General features: G+C 56.8%; 1 protein-coding gene across 2 annotated transcripts; it reads left to right on the top strand.

Annotated features, from left to right (window-relative positions):
• Nucleotides 1-1,668: 1,668 nt before the first annotated feature.
• TRAF2 (TNF receptor associated factor 2) lies at nt 1,669-26,709 on the top strand. 2 transcript variants are annotated; one of them, XM_058524531.1, is made up of 11 exons: nt 1,669-1,717; nt 10,183-10,401; nt 11,088-11,166; nt 11,431-11,529; nt 16,809-16,970; nt 18,102-18,176; nt 20,113-20,187; nt 22,016-22,342; nt 22,938-23,115; nt 24,736-24,884; nt 25,944-26,709. In XM_058524531.1, the coding sequence occupies exons 2-11, from the start codon at nt 10,214-10,216 to the stop codon at nt 26,160-26,162; spliced, it is 1,551 nt and encodes a 516-aa protein (XP_058380514.1). In that variant the 5' UTR covers nt 1,669-1,717; nt 10,183-10,213; the 3' UTR covers nt 26,163-26,709. The 2 variants fall into 2 exon arrangements, with proteins under 2 accessions (XP_058380514.1, XP_058380515.1); XM_058524532.1 differs by lacking the exon at nt 16,809-16,970.
• The last annotated feature ends 723 nt before the right edge of the window (nt 26,710-27,432 follow it).

Below are 27,432 nucleotides of genomic sequence, written 5' to 3' on the forward strand. Positions count from 1 at the left end.
AGCCAGTCCTGTCAGTGCCAAGGGCTGCGGGTGGCTACCTTCCCAGGAGCAAGAGCTTCGTTCAGGAAATCTTTTCTGGATGCGGGGCGTGGCTGAGGTGGCCCCGAGCCAGTGCTTCGGCACTGTTCCCGATCCTGGGAGAGTGAAACTCTTCCTGATGTTCCCTGGGAGTTGTGGTAGACGGCAAGTGAACGACTTCCTGATTTTCCCCTGAAGGAAGTGGGGTGCACTGCTGCAGGTGAATCTCCTCTTGCAACAAGAACCATTTCCTGATGAGCTGCTGGTGGGTTCACAGGCCTCCCAGACTCTGGGAGGAGAAACCTCCTCACATCTGACAGCTTGCTTAGGTCTGGGGCTTGAGTGAAACTTCAGTGAAGCTGTAGGTGGGGACTGGGGAGGTTTCCAAGGTTGCTTGTGGCAAACTCAGCCTCGAAGTTCATGGACCTTCTATCAGAGGCAGGGCGGCCTTGCTGCTGTATCCCTTGGGAATTCTGACTGACCAAGTAATGACTTATGCAGCATGATGCGAGAAACTCTGGACACAGCCTGGATGGTTTAAATCATGTAACTTCAAAGCCTGCCTGTTTTTTGGTTTACTCCATCCTTGAACAGTGCCCATTGCGTCAAATGATCTCACTGGAGTTGAGGTGCTGAATGTGCCATGACCTGGGGTTAGGAATCTTGCCTCTCTGAGCCTCCATTTCCTTCTCTGCAAAATGAGAGAGCAGTCCCCATCTCCGGACACTAGTATGAGACGAGATGCTGTTTGTCAGACGTTTAGCTAAGCTCGTGTTCAAGGAGAGATAATCCATTTTGTTCTGACTCTTGTTTGGCAAATAAGGAAACAGACTTGCCTCAGGCATCCACTTAGTGGCAGTGATGGGGTCAACACTCGGCCCTCCCAGTGGTGCCCCCTTTTTTCTGGCCAAGACTACTGCTTCGTTTCTAGATGTTTCCATTTGCGTGTTCCACATTTCCATGTGTCTGGAGACCACAGGTTGCGCATTTTTGGTTTTGTTTGGTGGTAAAATCCACATAACATAAAATTCACCATTTAAACCATTTAAAAGCCTACAATTCAGCGTCATTTGTACATTCACGGTGTCTGGCAATCATCACCACTGTCTAGTTCTAGAACATTTCACTACCTGGAAAGGAGACCTCGCACGCCTTCCCCCCCTCGAAGTGAGCGGGGTTTTTTGCTACTTTTTCTTATAAATGTAACCCACACTGGGGCCCTGCTCTGAGCCGGGCGCTGGGAGGGGAAGGCGCCGCCACGGTGCCCTGGGCCAGGGGCTGACCCTTCGTGGGAGGTTCTCGGCAGGTAAGGAGCAGCGAAGGTTTTGCTGTGGCTGCCTATCTCGCTCTCTCCCGGCACCTGCAGCAGACGGAGCTCCCCTGCCACAGAGCCGCGCCAGTGTCCGGCGAGCTCCGCCACAAAACCGGTGGACGACTTAAGTAGTCACGCCGCGGCAGCTTCGACCAATCGGCGCCCGCTACGGTTCCCTGCGCGCTCCTGGTAGGCCCCCGCGTCAGTCCGTCAGGCGGACTGGGAGACAGGGGGGCGGGGGGGAACCTGACCAGTCGGCGCCCGCTGCGGCTCCCTGCGCACTTCTGGTAGGCCCCCGATTCCGTCCGTCAGGCGGGCTCGGGGGCGGGTCCGCGGTGGTGGCGGCGGCTGGGCGGGCGCGCAGTTCCGGGCGCGCGGCGACCGTTGGTGAGTCCGGCCGGGGGGTCGCGGTCAGGGTTGGGTCCGCGGTCGGGGTCGAGGTCGGGGGTCGGGGTCGTGGTCGAGGGTTGGGGCGGGGAACGGGGCCAGGGGCGCGCGGCGCCGGGGAGGCAGGGCCGCCGCCGCCTGCGGGCCTGAGGGGATTTCTGGGAGCGGGGGAGCCGGAAACTGAAAGTCGGAGGGCGGCCGGCGCAGGAAAGTTCGCGAACGCCCGCGGGCGCCCACGGCGGCTCCGGCGAGGGGGTCCCGGCCTGGGTCACAGTGCGGAGTCACAACGCGCGTCCACCTCGGAGGGTCCAGGGCGCGGGGTCCACGTTGAGGTCATGATCTGCTGTCCCCAGCCGGGGTCACAGCGCCCCCGCCCCAGCCCGGCTGCCCCGAGCCTCGAGGGCGGCTTGTGGGCGCCTCACCCCCGCCCTGCCCCCAGCTATGGGCTCGCCTGAGCCCGTCTGACCTGCTTCGGACCTGGACGAGCTCCCCGAGCGTCGCGGGCGGCGCCGGACCTCCGCGGTCCCCTGCAGCTTGGCCCCGAGGCCCCAGGGCCCGCCCGCGGTGGCCCTGCCTCTCTTGGCTCCCGCGTCCCCCGACGCCCTCCTGCCTTTCAGGGTTTCAGCTCCCCTGCCCCTGTTCTCAGCCCCCGCCCCGTCCCCAGAAGCGGTTCCTGGTCGGTTGATCGCGTTAGGGTGCCCTCGTGTCGGCCTCCAGCCGCGCCCCTTTGGCGTGGGGAGCTGTGAGCCGAGGCTGGGATGTGGTCCGTGCCTCACGGCGTGAGGCTGGCGCGGGCTTCCACGGTGAACGCGAGGCCCGAGATCGCTGGTGAGGACGTGAAGTTGCTGGAACACCCAGGGGCCTCGCGATGGGATCCGGAGTGGAGGCAGCTGTGGGACTGCGGGAGCCTGGAGTGGGGCAACCCAGAAAAGCTCTGTGTCTGTCCAGGGCCGAGAGGCTCCCTGGACACAGAGCAGGGTCGTTGACCGTGACAGTGGAGAGCCCAAGACATCTGCGCCTGCTTGTGAGGGCAGACGCTCTGCCTTTGCCTGGGTCTGGGGGGGCTCGAGGGGCCTGATTCCCAGCCCATGGCAGAGGTGCACAGAGGTCACGCCTGGCCTTGCTTGACCCGGCCCGCGTGTCACCTTTGAGGACAGCGGTGTTTAGCAACTTGGTTACTGGTTTTAGGTGAAAGTCCCAACCAACCCAAAATTGTTGCTTGAGTTTGTTTTTTAAACTACTTTATTGTGGTGTAACTTACATACCACAAAATTCAATATCGCTTGAATTTCACACACACAAGAACTGAAGAATTCCTTTCCCTAAAGCTTTTTTGGAGCAGCAGCAGCAGTGCTCGGAGCTTCCAGCAGTAGTCTCTTCACGTATTTGAGCAGCTGCTCTCCTGTCTCCTGCCGCTAGCCTGCCTTCTCCCCCTCCTGCAGCCCCCTTGCCCTCAGGATAGAGCCCAGCCACCTTGAGGCTCCCAGGGGCATGTGCTGTGACATTGGGTCTCTGTGCTCACTGGTCATGTTGCCTGGGACAACCCTGCAGGCGCCTCTCGACATGCCCAGCCTGCGCCACATGCCCTTCCAGCGTCCCTCTGCATCCCAGACCTCTGCCACCCGAGGCTGCGTTGTGCCCTGTGGCCCCGGCCTGTTGACTGCATTGGCAGTAATGCCTCCGTCTCCTCAGCACCATGCATGGTCCACAGCAGGAGCCCAGAAACGTCCCTGTGGTGCAGTGAGTGGAGTGAAAGAGGTGTGTGAGCCTCACAAGGCGCTGCAGGGATGCAGGGTGAGGGGCTTTCAGCTGAGGGTTCTCTCTCTTAAGGAGTTTTTAAACTTAGTAGGGAAATCAAGTGGAGTGTCATTCCTCTGGGGACCTGAGGGAATAGGTTATTTCAACAGTGGTTGTAATTTGGAGAATGGGGCACAGGGTTTACAGTGATCACTTGTTGCTGGAGGAAGCGTTTCTCCAGGAAGAAAAAGGTCTTTTCGCTTTGTGTTCTGAGAGTCAGGTTTGGGCCTTCTCTCTGGAAGTGGGGACGCCAGCCTGCCCACCTGCATGGGGGGTGCACTGACTGAGTGTGGCCTGGCAGGTGGGCTTTCATGGCTGGAAGGTGTGAGCGGCGTGAGCTCGCACAGGCAGGGCAGGAAAGTCTAGATGGGGGTGCGCACCTTCTATCAGTTCTCATGTCCTCCCGGGCTGCGCTGGGCTTACTACTTATGGAGACTGAGATGGGTGAGGACGGGTCCCTAAAGATCTGGGCGTGTGTCCACAGGGAGGGCATGTCATTGTCTGAGCACAGTGCCCCACCCCTGCCCAGAGGGGCTGAGCCTGGCTGGGAGGGGAGGAGGCTCCGCAGAAGCTGTCCCCAGGGTCGGAGCTGTGAGAGGCCCACCTCCAAGTGGGGTTGAGACCACATCCCCGGCAGGGCCCAGCAGGCAGTAGAGATGGCAGGTGGGGCAGGTGGTTTTGTGGACTGGTTGTGATTTAGGGAGGTGAATCCACAGCAGGGGTTGGGGTAGGAGGTAGAGTAGAGGGAGTGACTCAGGTAGAAGGAAGAGCTGGCTCAGGTTCCAGGATCGGGCTGCCGCTTTGGAGCAGGGTGGGGCACAGCTGGTCCAATGGTGTGGCATCGAGGAAGGGCCTGATTACAGGGCGTAGGAGTCAGTGGATGGGGCCGGGAGCCTGGGGAGCAGGTAGGGTGCTCATGCACCCCGTGCACAGGCCTGGGTCCATCCTCCCGCTCTCCTGGAGCATACATTCTAGAGGGGCAGGCCCACAAAACCACAATACCAAGGAGAACAGAGAGCAGGTGAGGTGGTGAGCTGGGCCATGGCGGGAAAGAGGGCCAGCACAGTGCAGTTTTAAGGAAGATTACCAGGGAAGTCCTCCTCAGGTGGGCGGGGTGGGGGTGGGGACAGGTGGAGTTCAGGAGGGCGGAGCAGCCTGGGAGCCCTGGGGGTCTGAAGGAGGAGCCACTGAGTCCCAGTTGCATGTTAAGGCTCCCTCTGGCTGCCTGGAGGCCTGTGAGAGGCAGTGCAGAGTCAGGTCACAGTGGACGGCTGCCAGGACCTGGCAGTAGTAGTGTGGTCAGATTCCGAATGTTTGTAGAAGGTAGAGCCAGTGGAGTTACCCACGCCTTAAGAGGTGGGTGGATGAGAGAGAGCAGTCTCCAAGAATTTGGCCTGAGCAGGTGAAGGGGGGGGGGGCGCCCAGCTCCAGCGAGCTTTCTGCAGGGCAGTGGGACGTGCACCCGGCCCTGGGCACCCACACTCAGAGGTCAGGGCTATGGGCCAGGGGAGCAGGTGTTCGTGTGGGTCTCGTGAGACGAAGTTGAGACTTCGAAGGGAATAGAATGGCTGCATTGTAATTACTTGGTCTCTCCCTATTCACCGCCGTGGTTTTTAATAAGAGAAACTAAATATGTTGATTGTATGGGTAAATATGAGGCAGCCCGTAAGACTGGAAAAATCCTTGCCAACAGTATTTGCTTACGATGCTGTAGTGTAAACGGTTGTTGGGTGTTAAGTTGGTACCACGCTACTATTGGCCTTACGTTGAGCTTGAAAAAAGATGGACTTTAGTATGAAATTATAATTTTAAAGTGGATTTCTAGTCCTGCGGAGGTCTCATACTCCTGGCTGTGTGCAGATTAAAGTTCTTGAATATTGCTTAAATAGGCCTGTTACACAGGTGGGTTAGAACTGCGTGGAACCAAGTGAAATCTGACGTGGAATCCCAATATCATACAGAATAGAAGTGGGCTGTCAGTGGGAGCATGAATTTGGGAAGTTCGGTCCCTGGCATTTGGGGGCATCATAGGGTGAGGCCCCCAGGTTGAACCCCTGTGTCTGCTGGCAGCACGGTGACCCCCCTGCAACTGGGTGCTCCAGTATCTGATTTGACATCGGTTTGTTGTGACAATACAGCCTCCCCTCTTGAGAATTATTCTCCGACACCGCTAACCCACGCTCTCACACCAGACTGAGGATGGTGGAGTCCACTGTCCTGTGGCGTCCAGCTCAGTTGGTGTCTCTGATTTCTTGCGGGGATGGCCTTTCCCAGGTCCTCCTCCTCTGCACTCAGGCAGGACCTGGGCTTGTGACGGGGATGTGCAGCCCAGCTTCACCTGCAGTGAAGGAAATGGCTGAACAGCAGTGGGGTGCTGGATGCCCCCTACTCTCCTCGGGGTGGGGAGGCGGGAGTGAGCTGTGGCCTCACCTGGGAGGCTACTTTCATGTCAGAACCTATTTTTGAGGTTGCTCTCCTATTTTTAACATTATGAGGCAGGGTTATTTTGGATAAACATGCACGGGTATATCATAATTAGGGATTTCGCCATCTATTTTGAGTCTTTGGGAATAGAAACTCCATCTTTTTCTTTTTAAATTGAGGGGTACCTACAGCAAAATGTACAAATCCTAAGTGTACAGCCAGATTCTGTTTTGTCCATGTATACACTCATTTCCAGCACCCCAGAAGGCCTCCTCATGCCCCTTGCAGGCAACATTGGCCCCCTAAATGGAAAACTTCTGTGTTTCTCTACTCACAATGCTTTTGACACCAAACGTGTGGGTTTTTCCATATCAAGCCATTCTCCATTTCTCGGTGGACACCGATTGGGCCTTGTAATTTAACTCGGTTCTGACACTAACCACCTGGAGTTATTAGCGAAGACTCCGTATCTTAAGGGCTTGTCACACAAGACTGCCCCCCCACTTCAGATGCCTATTGGCAATCAAGGCTTCCCGTACTTCTGACCACCTGGCCATAAATTGAGGGTTCCTATGACCCCCTCCTTAGGTTCAATAATTTGCTAGAATGGCTCACAGAACTCAGGGAAACCCTTATGTGTAACAGCCAAATGGAAGAGACACATGGGGCAAAGTATAGGGGCGGGTGTGGAACTTCCATGCCCTGTCCAGCGCATCACCCTCCCAGCGCTGGATGTGTTTGCCAGCCTCGGAGCTCTATGAACCCTGTCTTGTAGGGGTTTATGGGGGCTTTGTTACGAAGGTGTGATTGATGACATCATTGACCATTGGTGATTAAATCTGTCTCCAGCCCCTCCTCCCCGGAGATGGGGGTGGTGGTGGTGGTGGAAGTGGCTTATGAATAACAAAAGATGCTCCTCTGTCCCCAGTCACTCAGGAAATCCCAGGGGTACTAGGAGCTCTGTGCCAGGAACCGAGAAGACCAAATATCTATCATAGCGCAATATCACACCCCCAAAGGGAACTGCTGTCCCAGCTGCCATCGTCATAGAATAGTTTTGCCTGTCCTTGAACTTCATGTAACTGGATTATTCCATAAATACTGTTTTGTATGTAGTAGAAATGCCCGTTTGACAACGGCAGTCTGTTGTATGAAGTTAGTGCATTCACGTCTGGAGCGTCGTTTGGAAATGAATGAAGTGTGAAATCAGGGCTGGGCCAGACGGGAATACTCGCTCACACATATGAGTCATTGCAAATGAATATAGTTCTTGTTTTTAACCAACTTACCTGAAAGAGTCAGGATTTGGAAAATAAACTGGAAGCTTGAAAGGACCATTCGGGCATTTTGGTTCCAGGTTGGAGGTTCATCACCTGCCCCTCATGGCTGTGATCCAAGTACAAAAGCTGTCTCGGGGCCGGGTGAGTGCCACTGACCACGGGGGTCAGTCGGGGAGTCCCCTGAGCCCCGGGGAAGTCCAGGTGGGTGGACATGTGCAGGCCGCCAAGGATGGGGTCACGGGGCCTGAGACGGCCGCTCCTGCGGCAGCAGGCCTTCACATGTCGATGGCTTTCTAAGGGTTACATTTTGGAACAACATTTGTGAGTCTTTATGATGGTTTCCATTACAGTTCTCAAAAGTTCATATGCATTTATAAATGAGACTTGACTAAAGTGTTTAAGGACTTAAGCGCTAAGAACTCCCAGAGCACGCTGTGAGTGGCGTCCTGTGCTGGGTAAGCTCCTTGCCTCCCCATCTCATTTCTCCGTATTTAAAACAGGAGTGGCGACCCCGCCTTCCAGCCATGGCAGGTAGTTGTGACCACGAAGTAGGCAGCCAGTGTGAGGTCACTGAGGAGCAGGACTGAGGTCGAGGCCCGGCTGTGTGTTGGGCTTTTTCTTTTTTTTATCACTCAAAAAAGAGACCATTTTTGTGGTTCTTTTGCATGTAACAGGAGTAAAAGTCGATGGATTAATAAAATGGGTTCAGTCTGTCACAGAAGGTGTGGTCAGTCGGCCAAAAAGCAGGCCCGACTTTGTTAGGCGGAATGTCACTAGGAAAGGATAAAATCGCAACAAAGCCTCTCCTGACAGACGCTGTAGGAAGCTGCTCAATGAGACTTTGAACAAAGGGAAGTATCACCCTGTCTTCGCCCCTGGCCGGTGACCTTCATGGTTATTTCACCTTCTTGCCCTGCCTGTATGAAACAGGCCTCAAGCCGCAGAGTCCCTTACCTTTTATTTAACATAGCAAATACTAAATAGGGTTTTTACCTCAAGAACGTGGCTTTTTTTAAACTAGTGATATTTAAAAATAAAAATCCCTTTGTCTCATGTAGTTTAGAGCAGTGATTTTTAGACATTAATGGTTCATGTAGTCAGTTCAGTAGCATGACCAGAAAAAATAGAAAATGCGGAATGCCTCTCATGCCAGAATAAGTGTCTTTTTGTGGGCCCTTTGTTCTAGTACGTTCCTGTGTGTAGCAGATCACAACGGGGCCTTGAAAAACATGGGCTGAGGGGTCCTCCCTCCTTGGTCGCGTCTGCGAGCCCTTAGGACTTCTTGTTTAGATTTTCCACTGCGAGGTTTTGTTAGTAAGCGGCACCTTCTAGTCTTACATGTCTGTGTTGTGAGGGCTTGAAAGACTGGAATCCCTCAGTTGTCACATGGATGGATGGCTCATCCCTGGGCCCGGGCACGCCCACGTGTGAGAGGAGCACGTGCACCTGCGAGCAAGCTAGATGGAGGTGTGCCCTCCCTCTGAGTGACCAAGGGCACAGCATCCCCTCTGTCGGGTGGTTGGAGGAGTAAATGCAGGTTCTATAAATAATCTGTGAGCTATGGCCTCATACTTTACAATCCAAAAGCATTGATTGAAAGTGGCTTTACCCAGCGGACAGAAGATGACATACCGGTGATCTGTCGCTGTTTGCTGCCGTGTCACACCAGCTTAGGACAGTGAAACACCCCTCTCTCCTCCTGGAAGGAGATGTTGTTTCAAAACATCATGGCGTGGGCCAGCCCTGTGGCTTAGCGGTTAAGGGCTCGCACTCTGATGCTGGCGGCCCGGGTTCGGATCCCGGGCGCGCACTGACACACCGCTTCTCCGGCCATGCTGAGGCCGCGTCCCACATACAGCAACTAGAAGGATGTGCAACTATGACATACAACTATCTACTGGGGCTTTGGGGGAAAAAATAAATAAAAAAAAACATCATGGCGTGACAGCTGGTGTGCTCCCCACACAGATCTGTGAGAAGACACATGGGGTGTGTTCTGGGGGCGTGCTGAGAAGGAAGCTCTTTGGAGTGTCCGCAGAGGGGGCTAGGGTGGTCTTTCTGGGTCTTGAGTTTTTCTGAGCTGACAGTTCTTCGCGTTCAGGGGCTGTGGGGTACTTGCCCTTTTTCAAGGGTCAAGGGGTATGATTTCTTGTGGCTTTTTGAGACCGTGGACATTGAACAGTGAGTTCCACACAACGTCTCTGAGTGTTATGAGAACCTCTCCTCCACCCCGACTTGCCTGTCCTGGTGGCCTTGCCCCGGGAGCCTTGGCAAGGCCTGGTGGACAGCAGAGGACGGCTCTGAAGTGAGAGGGGCACTGGCTACGGGGGAGCAGAGGAGCAATGCCAGGGAGGCTGCACACCTGGTCTTGGGGCTGATGTTGGAGAGGCCGATGGATGGCGTGGCCATCTCCCGGGCGCTGCTCAGGGCCTGAGCACGTGGGACTCTCCCTCCAGGCTGATCTGTAAGGTCTTTTGTAAAAGCCATCTGCCATTCTAAAAACGTATTTATTGTAGGAACCTTGGGGAAATGGAAGGGCACAAAAATCAAGGACTGCTGATTGTTAGCTGGAAGGTGGTGTCCTTTGAGCTCACATGCAGGCACGTACTCCATCCACGGGTTATAGCAAGCTCGCCTGGGAGCAGAGGCCTGGGCTGGGTGACCTTGAGGACAGCCACCAGTCTAGGGCTCCGGGGTGAGTGTATGAGTGCCAGCTATGAGGCATGGGCAGGTCGCCACCCTGGCTGAGCCTTGGTTTCTGTGTTTGTAGCAGGAGATTAGACTAGATTGTCTCCAAGGCTTCCCAGAGCACAAAAATCCTGCTTCTCAGATTCTTGACCACAGGTCAGCTTGACAACCAGAGCCCTCACTGCCTGGCAGGACCATCTTCCCTGGAGGATTACTCTGGGGTGGAGGCACTGCCACATCAGGACCCGCCGTGACGCGCTCTGTGTTCTTTCTTAGGGCTTGGCAGTTCACGGGGGGCGCGGCTCTCATGGCTGCAGCTAGCGTGACCCCTCCTGGCTCCCTAGACTTGCTGCAGCCTGGCTTCTCAAAGACCCTCCTGGGGACCAAGCTAGAGGACAAGTACCTGTGCTCAGCCTGCAAGAACGTCCTGCGCAGACCCTTCCAGGCGCAGTGCGGCCACCGCTACTGCTCCTACTGCCTGACCAGCATCCTGAGGTACGCGCGCGGCCAGCTCTGGGGTTTGCCTGGGGCTGCTCCAGGGAGGTGTCTCCGGGTGAAACACTCCCTGGTGGCAGAGGTTCACTGCAAACAAGGACGTGACATTAATGACCTAGAAAGATGGGCTCCATGTTGTTGACATGGTGCTGCTTTGGACGCAGGGGTGAAATAAAACGTATTAGTAAAGTTAGTTTCCCTGCTGCTTCTCCTTGTTTTTAACATGGGTACCAGACAGTTTAAAATTACACTTAGGGCTCAAGTGACGTTGGGTTGGTTGAGTGTGCTGCTCTAGATAATTAACACGTGTGTGAGTGACTGTGCGGGGCTGCTCCGTAAGTGGGGCTGCCCGTCTGGTCTGAGCGGCGGGGGCTGTGTGCATCAGTGGCTGGTCAGGAGGTGAGAGGAGCCGGCACCTTGTTCTGGGGCCTCTGTCTCTCAGCGCCGGCAGTTCAGAGAGAGCCTTTGTCACAACGGAAGGAATGATCCATCATCAGAGGATTCGGGTCATCTCACCTGTTTTCAGTGTTTTAAACCTTATACTGTTGCTGTGCGCTTGTCGTGACTCAAGGAGAGATGAGCAAGTCTGTGGAATGGAGGTGTGGAGTTGGGTTTGCAGCGAGGCAAAGGCGCTCGTTTGTTCTTCACGTAGGTTTCACAGTGGGACTTCTCTCTCTCCCCACCAGCTCCGGGCCTCAGAACTGTGCCGCCTGTGTGCACGAGGGCATATATGAAGAAGGCATTTCTATTTTAGAAAGCAGTTCGGTAAGTGAAAAGTCTTTAAGCTAAAAATGTCAAAAAGGACAGAAAATGTGTTGGCATTTTCTTTAATAACACAGGTGGCAGAAAGAAACATTAGCAGCTAGAAATACCGCTCGCTGCTGTGGGGGTGTCTGGAGTTTGGAGTGGCCGTGTGGAGAGGTGCCCTGGTCCTGAGAGCCGCCGTCCAGGAGGCTCCGGTGTTGGTGGTGTGGGGTTGGCAGTGGGCGACTGGGAGGAGGCTTAACAGCAGGGACGCTCTCTCCCCAGGCTTTCCCGGACAATGCTGCCCGCAGGGAGGTGGAGAGCCTGCCAGCTGTCTGTCCCAACGACGGCTGCACCTGGAAGGGGACCCTTAAAGAGTATGAGGTAGGGGCCTCCCTGCGCTGGCCCGGCCTCCCTGGGGGCTGAAGCCCCTCCCCCAAAGCAGTGGCACCAGAGCCTGTGCGACAGACAGCTTCTGCATTTAAGCCCATCTGATGTCTGTGGAAGAGGGGTGCAGCTGCTCCTTATGATATGTCCACTCAGATGTTCAAACTACAGAGCACAGACCTGCACCGTGGAGCCCTTGTGGCGTGGCCTTGGGTGGCGTACTTCACCCTCTTTGTGCCTCAGTTTCCTGGTCTGTTGAATGGGGGTGCAGTCCTCCTGCCATAGCGGGGTGGCAGTGAGGTGGCAATGTGTGCCAGGACCTAGTACTGGCCTGGGAGTGGGCTGCAGCCTCTCCCTGTGTGTGCAGGAAACCATAGCTTTCTTGCTTGGTGGGATTTTTCTGTTGTGTCCTCACAATGGCTTTCCTCTTTGGGGTTGTATTGTCGTTGGAACTTGCAGAGCTCATCTGCACCTTCTTTCTGTGGTCACAGAAAGGCATCTGGCCAGTGATGGGGCAGCAGTCAGTGTGCGTGTCTCCCTGCCAGGCGAGGCTGGCTCACATCTGTGCGTTGGCACGTTGGGGGTTTCTATATGGTCGGCATCCGGCAGCTAAACCTGCAGCGTGGAGGCCGAGAGGTGCCACAGCTCATCCAGTTAGTTGTTCATCTGCTCTTCTTAACAAATGCCCTTTGAAAAACCTTTATATGTCAAACAGCTACTTGTACGTGAGTGTTCACAGTAGCCAAGTGTCCACTGACAGATGAAGGGATAAACAAGATGTGGTCTGTCCGCACTGTGGAATAGTATTCAGCCATAGAAAGGAAGGCGATCCTGACGCATGTACAGCCTGGACAGACCTTGAGGACATTGTGCTCAGTGAAACAAGCCAGTCACAGAAGGACAAATCCTGTAGGACTCCACTCCTGTGAGGGCCCTAGAGCAGTCAGACTCAGAGACAGGAAGTGGAGTGGTGGCCTCGGGGGGCTGGAGAGTTGTGCTCAGTGGCACAGAGGCACAGGTTGGGCCCTCCAAGTGGGGAGGCTGGAGGGTCTGTCTGTGGAACCCTGGCTCTCCTACTCTCAGGCAAGCTCCTGCCCAGGGCTGCCCTGGCCAGGGGAAGCCTCCCTGCCATGGGGTGGGTACTGGACTATGACTGAGTCTTGACAGCGGGGGAGGGCCTATTGGGTCTGGAATTGGGGTCCTGGTTTCAGCGGGCTTCTCCATTCCTGCTCCTGGCCCTGTGCACTTCCCTCTTCTTGGCCAACTTGCCTTTGTGGTCTCCGGGCTCTAAGCTGTGTTTTGCCAGAGGGGCCGCTTGTGTGAGTCGGGGGAGGAGCCTCTGGTGGGATGGACGAGAAGATGCACTTTCCTTCTGATGGGCTCCCAGGGCCCGGAAGCTGAGCGGCTCTGAGCTCCCTGCGCCCTTCCTGGGAGTGAGAGACTTCTGCCCCCCGGACGGAGGCCTTGGATGGCCCAGAGGCCACTGTGTGCACGCGCACAGGCAGGTGATGTCGCTGTGTGGGGTGCAGGCAGTGGGGCGTGGTGAGGGGACCCAGAGACCGCTGGGGACAGGTGGAGTAACCCCCAGCTCCAAATTCCTCTGGGGTTTCTGCTGCCCACCAGGCCCAGGAGGGCAGCAGCTTTGTGGGCCTCCGGCTGAGGGCCAGGCGTGCGGCCCCGCAGGCATGCCGGCTGGAAAGTCCCTGGCTGCTGCCTGAGAGCTCCGGAAAGTCCCTGAGAGGGGCGGGTTGGTCACGTGGGGGCGGGCACTGGTCTGGGACACTCGCCTTTGATATATTGATCAGACCTCTCGCTGGCTGTGAAGGCCACAGGCTGGGGTGAGATCAAGGTCTCAGGGCACAGGTGCGGCCACCTCTGCTGTGACCACCACTCCACTTGCCTCTCTGAGCCAACACATCTGCCCTTTGGGTGGCTCCAAATTGGGGTGGTGGTGTGAAATGCTAATGCTGTGGCTGAGTTATTTGAAAAGTGTGGCAAGATGGGGAAAATCCTGTTTAGCCTTGAATCTGTTTTTCCTTTGCAATGATGTCTAGTATTTACTAAGAACCCAGTGATTTGAAACTCCAGTCCAGTTCAAAGATGTTTGTGGAGTGCAGCCAAGTGCTGAGAGCAGGCTGAGCTGCACTCCCCCGGAGCTGGTCTTCTGGACGTGAGATGAGACTGAGACGTGGTCGGGCGCGAGAGGAGGGAGCCACAGGGAGGCAGAGCCTGGGGGCTCCAGAGGAGGGGCTGGCAGGGGTCTGGAGAGGTTAGCAGGTTAGCGGAAGGAAAATTGCAGTTGAAAGGCCAGGCAGAGTCTAGTGTGCTCAGTCTCCCCACTCGTCCCAGTGAATTCAGAGTTAAGATGACTCTGTTTGCTTAGACATTCGTTTGAATTCTGGTTGAATAAATACTGGTTTCTCTGAAGCATGTGCTTCTCTCTGAGCATATGCGAGGTCAGGAGCCGCCAGAGTGTGTGCTGTCCTGTGAGGGTGGGGGTGCAGTGTACGTGCTCTGGGTTTCCATCCGGGGCTACTGGAGCGCCATGTCCTGAAGTGTTGGCCGTGCGAAGATGTGAGCAGCGAGCAGTGTGGGCTGAGAACCGTCAGCGGGATGGTCCAAGTGTCCTCGCCCGTCCACGGCAGTGCCGCACGCTCAGTCTTCTTTTAGCTGCCCCCATGTTTCACTCTCAGTATTTGGTTACGCTTTAAAGGACACTCTCTGAATTAAGTCCAGGTACCCTGATGGGGTGCTGCAGTTTCTCTGTCTCATGAGCCATGCTCATTTCTGAGGCTCCTCTCTGGGTCAGTTTGGTTATCACTTGCTGAGCGTGGCCCAGGTGGGGCCCTGCCCGTCGGGTGGTTGCGGGGTATGGTATCCATATGCCAGAGGTCCCGGAGTGTCCTGGGGCTCAGGGGCTCGGGCTGAGGTGGTGGCAGGCTGGGCCCTGGGGCCCTGCTGGGAGCCTTTGAAGAGTTGTCAACAGGGAATGGTGGGTCAGCCGAGCGGCTGCAGTGACAGTGTGAGGGGTGCTCCCTGGGGAGGTTGAACAGGAACCATCAGGAGCCAGGTCTCCCCTCTGCTCTGCTGTAGCATTGAGGGCTTTGTGCAACTGGTCCTGTCTGGGCCTGCCTTTGTGGCCAGTCTGTGTCCTTCTGAGGCCAGGGTCTTGCGTGGCAGGTCTGGGGTGCTCTGTCGGGCTGCCCTAGGATCATCAGGGAGGCTGGGCCTGTGGTGTTAGATCTGGCGTGTGTCCACGCAGGAGATCAGAGGGACGGGGTGCGTGCTCCAGGAGGCGTGGAGTGTAGGGTCATGTGTGGAAGTATGGGCGCCACTGGACACCACATCTGAAGTCTCCACACCACGGCTGTGCTGCCGGGAGGGGCAACATGCGTGCCCTGTCCCTCTGGAGTTCACCTGTTGCTTCTGCTCACTCCTCGTCCACAAAGCTGTGGGGACATATGGAAACAGAGCACATCTGGGGGCCCTGCCCGTCCCTCTCAGGTCCTCTGTGACTGAGCTCTCCAGGGAGGCCTGAAGATCCGACATTTCATGCCAGCATCTCGGCCCCGAGCTGCCTGGCTTGTTGGGGCCCCAGCCCAAATCTCTATTGAGGTGCTGACCCCTCTTCCTGGTCTGGTCTCTCAAGAACTGTCGTCTCTCAGTGACCTCCTCCTTCACTGCAGGATCCCTGTCTCTGCATTTTTTCCATCAACATGCAAACGAGCTCTAGTGTGTCTGATCTAAAACTTAACATGAGCCAGACCCCAGAGGACAGATCTCTAGGACTCCCTCCTGTGAGGGACGAGAGGAGTCAACACAGAGACAGGAGGTGGATGGTGGTGTCGGGGGGGGGGGGGGGGAGGGGGGGGGGGGTGAGTGTGTAATGGGGACAGGGCTTCAGTTTGGGAAGATGAGAGTCCCGGAGACGGATGGTGGGGACGGGTGCACAAGAATGTGAATGTGCTGAATGCCACTGAGCTGTGCACTTAAAAGTGGTTAAGATGGTGAATTTTGTGTTGTATATTTTACCACAATAAAAAAACTTAACAGCAAACCAATCTTCAGCTCCCTGTTCCTTGACCTGCTCCTCTGTTCCCCTTCACAGCACACTTTTCCTGAGAGTTTCCTACAGTTTCTCTCCCTCTCTTCAGCTCACAGCCCCTGCAGGCCAGGGACCAGGACTGACCTGTCCTTCCGAGGCTGTTGCCTCGGAGGCATTTGGTTTATGGGCACATCCAGGGGCTCCCAGCACAAGTCTGGCCTGCCCTTTCTCACCTCTCCTGCCTCTCCATTCCTGCCCTGCGCCTCGCGGTCTGCTCACTCCCAGGGCTGGGCTGTCCTTGTCCTTAGAGCCTTCCTGTGCGGCTCCTTTGCGGTAAAGCCTGAGACGGGGCTGGACTCAGTTTCCAGGTTCCCCACCCTCAACCTTTGTGAGGCGCTCGCCCTCCTCCCTCCAGGTCCTTCTCCTGCGCTGCCCTGGCTTTTCCTGGGATGCTCCCAGGCCTCGCCTCACCGGACCCTTCTCTTGGAATGCTGTTACCCGTAGAGCCCCAGGCCTGGACCTTGCCTTTCCGGGTGTCAGCTCCGGGAGGGCGGGCTCAGCCAGCTCCACCTCAGGTGTTGGGACGAGTGGGTGGGCTCCTGAGCTGCTTCTCTGCTTCTCACTCTGGCTCCCACAGCCCGTTTTCGTCACGGCACATGGGCTCTCGTCACTGCTCTAATTCTGTCTGCCTAGAACGTGTCCTGCTCCAGGCCTGGCCGCCTGGCGTCCAGCAGACTTTGTGCCTCTGTCGGCTGGGTGCTCTCTGCTTCGGGCCTTGGCTCTGCTGCCCCTCTCTGGATGCCCTCCCTCTGCTGCTGCCTTCTACACTCCATCCCCTGTCCCAACCCTCTGGGGCCCCTGTCTCTGTCTGGCCACTGGTCCTGTTGTCCCTGAACGTCACTCCGGAGAAGTCCCCTCTGTGTCCCGTGGGTGAAGCCCAGGGAGGGACATTCGTGGGGTCATGGCGTGGGTGGGGTGCAACCAGCTGGAATTGAGTCCTAGTCTCTGGTATGGAGCAGAGGTGTTGGAGTGAATGGATTCTCTGCACTTGGTGTGGTGCCCCTCGCCGGGCACTTGTGGGGTTGACGCAGGGTCCCAGTGGTGTAGCACCGAAACCAACCTGGGAGCCTCGGCCGGGGCAGCCATCTCTGTACACAGCCGGGGCGCAGTGGTGGTGGCTGGGGCTGTCCTCCTGAGTACTCTGCTGATGCTTTGCTCCCTGTGTTGCCAGAGCTGCCATGAAGGACACTGCCCATTCATGCTGACTGAGTGCCCGGCGTGTAAAGGCCTGGTCCGCCTTGGCGAGAAGGAACGCCACTCGGAGCACGAGTGCCCAGAGAGAAGCCTCAGCTGCAGGCACTGCCGGGTGCCCTGCTGCTGGGCTGACATGAAGGTGAGGGCATGCCGGCTGGTCCTCGCGGCGCTGCAGCTTGGCGGGAATTCTGGTGTCTGCTTGGCCTGGCCCAGCCGTCACCATGGCGCTGAGCTTCATGTCGTGCCCTTGGGGCCGGTTTGGTGCTTCCCCGGCTTGTTGCCAGGGCTCAGCCCTTCCCACGCAGCTGTGTGGGTGGAGGCTTCTAGGTGGGGAACCGGGTCGGGGGTGAAGTCAAAGCCAAGTCGTTTTAAAAAGCTGTTTTATTTTAGAAAAGTTCAGACACAGAATGGCAGTGTGAGGTTCCCGTACCCTTACTCGGTTGTGTTGGCGTCACTGTGTGCCAGATTGTGTCGGGCCTCCCCGGACTGTTACTAAACCGTCCTAGACTTTTGCCGTTTCATCCGCAAGTTCTTCAGAATGTGTTTCTAAGGGGCAGGCGCCTTCGTTTCTGCAGAGCTGTCACGCATTCCTTCCACGTCTGAAACTTACCGGAGACTGCGTATGGGCACTTGCTGGCTGGGTGCCCACTTTCCCGACCTCCGTAGGGATGCTGCGTTGCATCGATATGTTTATCATGTCTTTTCATCTTTAACAGTGCCCCCAGGGCACCTTTTTTTTTCTTTGCCATTTATTTGTTGAAGAAGCTGGCCGGTCTGCATTTGGCAGATTGTTTCCCCTCTGTCCCCTCTTCCTATAAACCCTGAGATCCAGGGGGCCTGATCATAGTGCGTCGGGGTGCCAAGCGCCCTGCAGCATCTCATCAGGGGTCTCTCTTGGAGATGTTCCAGCTGCTCACAGGTCCTTCCTCAGAAAGTCCCGCCAGCCTTGCACCTCGGGGCCAGGGAGCTGTTCTCCATCCGAGGGCCCATTTAAGTTGGGTGGCGAGTGGTGATGCTCTCTCCTCTCAGGTCACTGTTAGCAGCTTATCCTTCTTGTGTTGCTCCGGGGGCAGCCAGATGAAGAGGAGGTTCTGAACTCTCTGAAATTCCTGTGGGTGCCACAGGAGTGCCATCTCTGGAGAGGCCGGGGGTCCCAGCCCGGGGGTGGAGGAGGTGACGAGGAGCACAGCGTGACCTCAGGCCAGGCCCCATCCGAGCATCGGCACATCCCAGTCTCCCAGCTCTAACTTTCTGCCCACTTCTCTTCCAGGCGCACCATGAAATCTGCCCCAAGTTCCCCTTGACTTGCGACGGCTGTGGCAAGAAGAAGATCTCCCGCGAGAAGGTAAGTGGTTTCCGCTGCTGCGGAGCACCAGCAGGACAGGCACAAGTGTTGGCAGTGAGGGGCCTGTGCGCGTGCTGTGGGGGTCAGGACCTGGTGCCCAAAGGAGAAGCGACGGCTTATGGGTGGGTGTGTGCGTCGGGGTCACCTGTGGGACGCTTTTTTTGTTAAATTTTTGGTGATGGAGGTGACCAAGCCTGGGCAGAAGAAGAGCGCGCCCTATAAGAGCCTGGACCATCCTGAGGTTCAGGGATGCTGGCGGCCGCTCCTCATCCCTGCCCCCACTCCTTCCCATAGCACAGCCTTTCATCCGAAACGCTTCAGCGACGGAGCAGGAATCCTGGCTCTGTTTTAAGAGAAAGTACATCAGGGTTCAGACTGAGTTCCAGTTCAGATTTTTACCCAACTTCCCTATGTTGAGCTCGTTTTGCTGCAGAGAATCTTCGTAGCTAATGATGTCAGCACTATGGTTCATGTGTGTCATCCTGCTGGGTGTGACGGTTGCGTCGTACCAGCATCAGCGTCACTGTGGACGTGCTGGTGAAGGACGTGGGGATCAGGTTTCTTCCCTCTCGGTGTGCCGTTTGATCCAGTCGCCCTCCCATGAGGAGAGTGGGTGGATGGGCTGCCAGTTCAATGCACCTTTGAGCTCCTTTGTTTCCTTTTGCTTTTGAGTTTTTAGGATTGCTCTTAAAAAACATTGTCTTGTAGTTTTGTGAAATAGTTACATGGCTCCAAAGTGAAAACTAGGAAAAGGCTGCATTCTGAGAAGTCAGAGGGAAATGGATTTGTCGTTTGTCAGCTCGGACCCCTGCCTGGTGCTGTGGTTCATAAACCTGAGCCCGTCAGCAAGGGGGAGACCTGTGTCCCTGACCTGCTGGTGGGGTGTGGGGTCAGACCTTGGGTCTCGCCCATACAAGGGTGAGAAAAGGTCTCAGGGTAGTTTTCATCTCCATTTCACAAATTGCGAGTGTGATTGAGCGCTTTTTTGCTTAAAATTCATCTGCATTGCTCTTGCTAGGAGCCTTTGTGACTCCTGCCCATCTCCCGGTGGGGCTCCTGGTCCCCTTCTCTCTGTCTGGACTCTGTGGAGACAGAGTCCTTTACTTTGCTAAGTGGCAATCCTTGTTCGTTTCTGTTTGGGGGGCCCTGGTCAAGGTTTTTCTCTCACTGTTTCTGGATTTTGGTTCCAAGTTGGGACCATTTCCCCCTCCCGGCCACAGAGGAGATAAGTCTTCTTTCTTTCTGGTCTTTGTAGGTCTGGTTTTCTCACATTTCAGGTCCCTGGTGGATGGAGGTGGAGGGACCACTTGGACGTCGTCCTGTGGCTGCCCCCTCGCCCTTAACCTGCTGATGAAAGTGTCAGGCTTTGTCTTCACTGATGTGAGGTGCTGCCTGTGTCAGTACTGAGTGTCTCTGCACAGCTGGCCCCTTTCTGGGCTTTGTGTTCTGTTCCGTTGGTCTCAGCATTGTTGCGCGCCAGCATCACGCTGGGTCAGTGGTGGGTGTCTGACCCCTGGTCAGGCTGACCCTCCTTATTTCTGGCTTGGTTTGGAACCCAGGCTTCCAGCTCCAAGGCCCCAGGGCCTCAGATATGATGTGTCTGACAGACTATGATTGATGGAGGAGGACTGCCCTCTGGGATGCAGAGGCCTGTGCAAGAGACGGGGTCTCCCTCGGCGTTCTGAAATGGCCCACACATGTGAGGCCCTCAGCCTGTGCCCACCTTGATTACTGACACCGCGAGTGCGTGTGTGCAAGCATGTGTGCACATGTGTGCGTGTGCATGTGCGCTCCTGCAGCTTTGGACATGTGTGTTGGGTTTTGTGCCACATGAGAGTGAAGAGGCTGGCGGGTGGTAGGGTGCCCCTGTAGGGGTGGAAGTGGTGAGGGGCCAGAGCAGGGTGGTAACCGCTTTTGTGATGTCATGCTCTGCTAGTTTCAGGACCACGTCAGGACGTGTGGCAGATGCCGAGTCCCGTGCAGATTCCACGCTGTCGGCTGCCCTGAGATGGTGAGTCCAGGTCTGCTGTGGGGCCGCCGGGGCTGGGTGTGTGCTGCCTCGGTCCTCGGGGCAGTTCCCTGCTTCCTGAGTGGAGGCCGGCAGAAGTGTGCTGCACACCCTCTTCCTGAACATGGTCTTCACTTGGCCTCAGGCCTGGCCCTCCTGATTTCCTTCCCGCCTCCCTGGCTGCCTCTCCGCCTTCTGGGCTCTCAGGCATCCCAGGCTCAGTCTTCCCAGCCTGCTCCGTCCATTCACCCTCCTGGTGACCTCATGGTGCCCCCGCTTTGAGCACCCCTCTCTGCTAAAAACACCATCGCTTCCAGCTCGCTGATGTCTAGTGGGCATCTCAAACCTTAGCCGCACACCACAATCCACCCTCTTCCCTGTCTTCCTGCCTTCCCCAAAAGAGCTCCTTGGTTCGCCCAGCCACTCTGGCCAAAAGCCCAACACTTATTCTGGACCCTCTTCTTCTCTCCCTATCACGTCCAGTCTGCCGGAAGAGCCTCCACTCTGCCTGCAAACAGGTCCCGGATCGCACCTGCCTCTCCATACCACACCTCCCTTGCCTCCCCTGCCTTCTCCACCTCCCCACTGCCCCCACTTGCATCCGTGGCCTGCATGGCCCTTCCTGTGTGTCCCTTCCTGCGTGATCTTGATCCTGACTGCCTTTGACTTCGTCTCCCTGCCCTGGTCACTGGCCTGGCTGTCCTTGAGCACAGTGACCTGTTCCTACCCCAGGACCTTGATCCGCCTCCTGTGTGCACGCCGCACACCCGCGGGTTTCTGTGTGGCTCCCTCAGGCCTGGGCAGCTCTCTGTCCACATGGCCCCTCCCCCTTCTTTCCCTGACTGTTCTGTCCCCCTGAGGAGTGGGAGTGTGCAGTCCCCCAGCTAGCTGAGGGCCTGCGGTCTCCGTGGAGCGGGGCACGCCCAGCGCTCTGCTCCTCAGCGACAGCCCAGCAGCATTTCTGGCGGTGGTGGTCCTGGCGTTGTCATTTGTGACTTGATGATACTACTCTCAGGTGTTTTGCTTTTGTTTTGTTTTTAACGGCAGTGAACAGGGATGGCGCCTCCTGCTGTCACTCAGTCTGTGTTGGGTCTACCTTCCCGGGTCATGCACTGCTGGCCCATTTCCTGCTCATGCCCAGGGTTCCCTGACCCCGGGCTGGTGGAGGCCAGCGTGTGGGCCCAGGGTGCTCACTGAGACACGTCATGAGTCTAATTCCAACTAAGGGCTAGCGATGTATTGGCCTCATCTAACACTGGACCTCGAGCCCCAAGCACAGCGACAGTTTCCTCTTTTCCATGCCATGTGCACAGCAGCTCCAGCAGCGGCTCCTTGGAACTTGGGGGTCTCCTGTCTGAGCACCACCAGGGAGCCGCTCCCTGGGTGGTGTGCCTCACGTGGGAGTTCATTTGTTTATTTCTATTTTTATTTTTTGAGAGTGTCTAACATTTTTAAATTTGTTGTGAAGGTTTGGAAGAAATTTGGCAACAGAACCAGGTCGGTACAGTAAAGACTATTTGAAGATGCTTAGCTTTATCTCCCCCTCCCTCTTCCACCCCCCGTGGCAGCTTTTGTGATGGTATATTCTTCCTTGTTACTTTAAACATAAGCAAGTTATTCAGGAAGGTTTGTATTTTAAAACACGATTGACTTCAGACAGAGACAGATGAAACACTGTCAGGAAAACGAGGTGGAACGGTCGTCACTAACTCGGTCATCGCCTCACTTTCCAGGCACTTCCAAGCTCTGCTGAGGCCTGTGCGGCCTCAGGGGTCCTGGTCAGGGCTGAGCGCAGGTGCGGCTGGCAAACCTCCCTGTCTTGTCTCTGCAGGTGGAGAGCGAGAAGCAGCAGGAGCATGAGGTGCAGTGGCTCCGGGAGCACCTGGCCATGCTGCTGGGCATCCTCCTGGAGACAAAGCACCTCGTGGCAGACGGTGGCCGCTTCCTTGGCCAGAGTGAGGTGGGGGTCCCGGGGGTGGAGCTCTCCAAGGCTGCGGAGCTCCTGCAGAGGTGTGAGGCCTTGGAGAGGAAGACGGCTACCTTTGAGAACATTGTCTGCGTCCTGAACCGGGAGGTGGAGAGGGTGGCCATGACTGCCGAGGCCTGCGGCCGGCAGCACCGGCTGGACCAAGACAGGATTGAAGCCCTGAGTAACAAGGTCTGTGCCTGGTGCGGGGGTGCAGTCTCTCCCCTTGGTGCCAGGACGCATCCTGGGCAGGTTCCTGGCACCACGGGGTTTCAGAGTCAGGGCTTCAAGTGCAGCACCTCGAGTTCCAGCACGCTGTTCGCTTTCTGCTTTGGCCTCTCTGTCTCTGAGCAGAACCCCTTCCTGAGCCCCATTTACTGATGGACCCAACTCACTGGGTTCCTAGAGGCCGCGGGGATGTAGCCTCTCTTTCCGACCTGGGGGGGCAGAGGTAGCCATGGGGAACGTGCCTCGTGCTTTCTGTGGGTTCCATGAGCATGTTTCCTGACACTTGAGCCCTGGAACCTGGGGCCTGGGTGAGGTTAGGGGTCTTGTGGGGACAGAGGCAACCTGACAGAGGCTGAGCCCAGTGTAGCCTGAGGAGCACCGGGAGATGTCATCCTACTGGAAACTGGTGGAAAGATGGGCGTGGGGGGTAATTTTATAACACATACCTGCGAGGCGGAAGGTGGTCTCCATGGAGGTAGAGTTGGGCGAATCCCCTGGCCCCCTCCGGCCTGGCACCCCAGCAGGTGTGCGTCATCACAGGCCTCCTCGTGCCTCCCAGGTGCAGCAGCTGGAGAGAAGCATTGGCCTGAAAGACCTGGCCATGGCCGACCTGGAGCAGAAGGTCCACGAGATGGAGGCCTCCACCTTCGACGGGGTGTTCATCTGGAAGATCTCAGACTTCACCAGGAAACGCCAGGAAGCCGTGGCCGGCCGCACGCCTGCCATCTTCTCCCCAGGTGCCATTTTGTCCTGGGCTGCCATGTCCTCCCCAGGCTGAAGGCTGTCCCCTGCCAGCTAACATCAGGAGTCACTGTGCCTCCCAGAGAGGGCAAGGGGGTGACACGTCCCCCTTGGGCGGGAGCCCTCCTAATGAGCCAGCTCCTCTCCCACCTCAGTCACTGCAGCCTCATCTCAGCTCTCACCTTCACTGCAGGGTGGGATGGCAGAGCAGCGCAGGCAGGGAGGATGAGACCATGAGGGAGGACAGCTGTGCAAGGCAGGACTCCCCCCACAGGCCTTCCCTCATCTGGCCCCTCCCACTATTGGCTCCTGCCTGTGCTGCTGGTGGTTTCTCATGCCCCTTTTCACCACCAGCTGTGGGTCTCCTTAAGGGATGCTCAGAGTGTTTTCTCGGAAGGAAGGTGCTGCTGGAGAGGGAGGTGGAGGAAGGTGGCATGTGGTGGCCTTGTCCCGAGGCGCATGCTGTTAGGATCCCACTGCGTGTGCTGCGGCCTCCCCCGGGGATGACCCACCACTGGCGGGATGCACCCTGCGTGCCCTTTATTTGAGTGTTTACTTGGGCGCACCTGCTACTGAGGCTGTGGGCTTCAGAGCCCAGGCTGAGTGGTGTGGGCTCTTCTCCTGTTTGAATTTATGGGGCAGGAAGGGAAGGTAATGCTCCCTGAGTGCAGGGGCTGTGGGCAGACCCACAGTGTAATTCTGGGGTGTCCCCAACCTGCTGCTTCCTCTGTGGCACGTCCTGGACCAAGTGCACACGCTGTCTTCCTGAGCTGGGGCAGGAAGCGTGAGGGAGTGGTCTTTGCAGGGTCCAGAGGGACCATCCGCTCTGGACTGGACACACTGGCGCCTCCTTGCCACGTGTTTCCCTGGCAGCTGAAGTGCACCTGCTGATTCGGATTTCCTGTGGCTTCAGCTTTGACAAAACCTGGCAGTGAACTTGGGTGAAAGGAACAGTGGCTGAGCGTGAGCTCCTGTTGGGGTGGCCCTGTGACGTGCTCCTGGTGGACATCCATCTCTGGTCGGGCAGAGTCTGCCTTGTCTGACCTGCCTGGCACAGCTTGGGTTGCAAACAGGGCGGGCGTACAGGGAGCGATGGAAGTGGTTTCTGGAGGCGTGAGCGAGAAGGCAGAGTCGGCTGTAGACTGCTCTCTGCATGTGCCCTATGCTCAGTGTTGCGTCTTGTGGGTTAGGAAACGGCAACCGCCATGTTTCTGGCTGTCGCTCCTTTTCTCTGCACCCTGTTGGATGTCAGGGACGTCAGGTCCAGCTTGGCCCGGGGTTCTCAGCCCGCTGTCGTCTCTTCTAGGCCAGGCCCCTCTGCCCAGAGCCCCAGACGGTGGTTCTTAGATGTTGCTCCAGCCGCCCCTTGGGTTCATGGCTAGTTCACGCGTGGCCAGTTTGGGGTTATGTTTAGGGTTCTGAAAAACACCATTTCTGAATACTACTTTTTTCTTTTTAAGAAATTTGTTTTCGCTGGCAACTAACTCTGCATACTTTGAGAAAATAGTTCCCTCTTTGTGGGCCTGCACCTGAGTGTTTTCTCTGTCTCTCCGGGGAAGGCGGCCGGGTAGGACGTGCCCGCTGGGGCCTAGGTTCACCAGCGCCTTCCCCCACAGCCTTCTACACCAGCAGGTACGGCTACAAGATGTGTCTGCGCATCTACCTGAATGGAGACGGCACCGGGCGTGGGACACACCTGTCTCTCTTCTTTGTGGTGATGAAGGGCCCCAACGACGCCCTCCTGCGGTGGCCCTTCAACCAAAAGGTGCGCAAGGCCATCCCCGCACTGCTCTGGGGGCACCTGGGAGCCCCACGGGCTGGTGAAGCTGTCAGGACAGGCGCTCAGGTTCCTGGACCCTGTCACGGCATGGAGTGCTCTGGTGGTGTCTAGTCAGCTGCACAGCTTCCAAATGCTGGTCATGGTGGTGGTAACTCACCATCTTCATGGCCACGTGGGGCCAGCAGTTAAAAATGCCACCTCAGAGAGTTCGTTTCAGAGGAAAGAATACAGCTAAAGAGTCTATTTGAGGTATAATCTATTACTTTGAAAACCAGAATCCATTTTTGGTTGAGGAATTGAAGATCTAGGGCCTAGGTCAGTACAGTATTATCCTTTGCTTTTATGATGCTGGGGCGCCTCTGTGGCCCTCATGGTGGAGGCGGCGGCGGAGCAGAGCGCCAGGTGGATGGACACCACTGGCTCCTCAGGAGAGATGATGGGCACTCTGTGAGCTCTTTGGTAAGAAAATGTCTGTCAGGGGCCGGCCCGGTGGTACAAGCAGTTAAGTGTGCGTGCTCTGCTGTGATGGCCCAGGGTTCGCCAGTTTGGATCCTGGGCACGTACCGATGTACTGCTTGTCGAGCCATGGTGTGGCGGCGTCCCATATAAAGTAGAGGAAGATGGGCACAGATGTTAGCCCAGGGCCAATCTTCCTCAGGAGAAAAAAGAGGAGGATTGGCATTAGATGTTAGCTCAGGGCTGATCTTCCTCAAAAAAAAAAAAAAGAAAAAATTTCTGTCAGATGAGTGTTATTTAGAAAAAGCACAAATGAACACAGTTCCATAGTGCTAGGTAGGCTTCAGCCTCAGATCCCATGTGTCAGTGGACAGAAGATGCTGGAATGGCCACAGATCATCCAGACAAAGGGCTGACATACAGTGGCCGTGTTCCCAGTGCTCCACTGCAGAGCAGGGCGCTTGCTGTGGGGGCGTGCATCTGTATGGGTCTGTGCCGGCTCCTGGGTGGGCTGGCCCGTGGCAGCTGGAGCCAGGTAGGGCTGTGACTTAAAGAGTGTTGTCCCTCCCCGGGACGGTCTCCTCCTAGGTGACCTTAATGCTGCTTGACCAGAACAACCGGGAGCACGTGATTGATGCCTTCAGACCCGACGTGACCTCATCCTCTTTCCAGAGGCCTGTCAGTGACATGAACATTGCGAGCGGCTGTCCCCTCTTCTGCCCTGTCTCTAAGATGGAGGCCAAGAATTCCTACGTGCGTGATGACGCCATCTTCATCAAGGCCATCGTGGACCTGACAGGGCTCTAGCCGCCTCCCACCAGGGTCGGGGGTCGGGGTTGAGGAGCCACCACGCTGGGCCTGAGCCTCGTTGCGGGCGAGTGCCTGCCGGGTTCACGACCTACTGGGAAGGGGCCGCCTTCTGGGTGGGGGCGCTCCGGCCAGGCCACGTGGAGTGGGCCGTGGGCCTGTGAGTGCCTCCTGGCGAGCTGTCCTGTGCAAGTGCTCAGAGCTCTTGGTGTGCAGCAGGAGTGGCTGGGGGCAAGGCGAGCAGAAGGCCCGGGGAGCCGCGAGGAGAGGGGCCGCCCCCCATCTGGCCACACGAGGAGCCCCCTGGTGCCTGGCCCCACCTTTCAGCCTCTGGAGAGAAGGGACGTTCCCGGGCCGCTGCCCTGAGCAGAGCTCCTGCTGGGGCAGCCTGGCCAGGCCTGTGGGCAGGGAGGGTGCCCTGTGTCCTCAGAATGTCCCGTCGGCTGCCCTTGCGGTGTTTGGGGGGCACACATTCAGCCCCACTGCAGGACTTGTGTCAGCTGCCCCGTCGGGCCGTGGAGAAGTTGTCATTAAATCGTTGAATCTCTGTGGTGAGTGGTGTCCGTTTGGCTCCAACCTTGGCAGTGGTGACCCTCGCAGGGGCCTCCTGGCTTCCTGCCTCCCGTGGCCCCCTCCTTGCAGGTGCCCCGCCCCTGTCTGTGTCTCCAACTCCAAGCTCGCTCCTGGGGCCGTGGTGAAGCCAGTTGTTTTCTCTTATGGAATGTTCTTTGCTGGCCAGCTCCTCCTCCCTCAGGCCTCCCAGGGGCTGCCTTGAGTGCAGGGCCACACATGTGCCTCTCATTCTGGGCCTGTCCCACCCCTCTGTGCAGGGACGCCTTGCCATGGAAGAGTGGCCAGTGGCTTCATTTGTGTTGGAGTCTGAGGAGTGGTGTTGCCCCTGGAACCAGGCCTTCTCTGGCTACCAGGGATTTTCTCGACTGGCAGAGTCCTAGCACCCTGGCCACAGGATTGAACCTCACTTATACCTGGGTTAGGGCCTCAGCCCTGTGGGGTGCAGGATGAGGGTCCTGGCCAATGGCTGTCCTCACCTGGCTGTGCCAGTGACCAGTCATTTGTTCTCAGGCTGGGGCTGCCTGGGGTCCTTACAGAGAACCTTTCAGTGATAGGTTTGACTTCCCCTTACATGGTCACTCACATGTCTCTTGAGAAGTTAAACGATAGAAAAGCACAGAGAATAATGAAACAAGCACCTGTGTCCACCTCCCAGCGTTCAGAAATATGCACGTTTTGAGTTATATATGTACGTATT

The sequence above is a fragment of the Diceros bicornis genome, chromosome 28 (genome assembly GCF_020826845.1).
Source record: "Diceros bicornis minor isolate mBicDic1 chromosome 28, mDicBic1.mat.cur, whole genome shotgun sequence".
In the NCBI taxonomy this organism is placed as follows: Eukaryota; Metazoa; Chordata; class Mammalia; order Perissodactyla; family Rhinocerotidae; genus Diceros; species Diceros bicornis.

What these genes read in the sequence shown, in the direction of transcription:
- TRAF2 (XM_058524531.1), top strand. Translation starts at nt 10,214, where the DNA reads ATGGCTGCAGCTAGCGTGACCCCTCCTGGCTCCCTAGACTTGCTGCAG. An exon ending in CTATTTTAGAAAGCAGTTCG is followed by an intron (nt 11,167 to 11,430) that starts GTAAGTGAAAAG and finishes CTCTCTCCCCAG; the next exon opens with GCTTTCCCGGACAATGCTGC. An exon ending in GGTGGCCCTTCAACCAAAAG is followed by an intron (nt 24,885 to 25,943) that starts GTGCGCAAGGCC and finishes GTCTCCTCCTAG; the next exon opens with GTGACCTTAATGCTGCTTGA.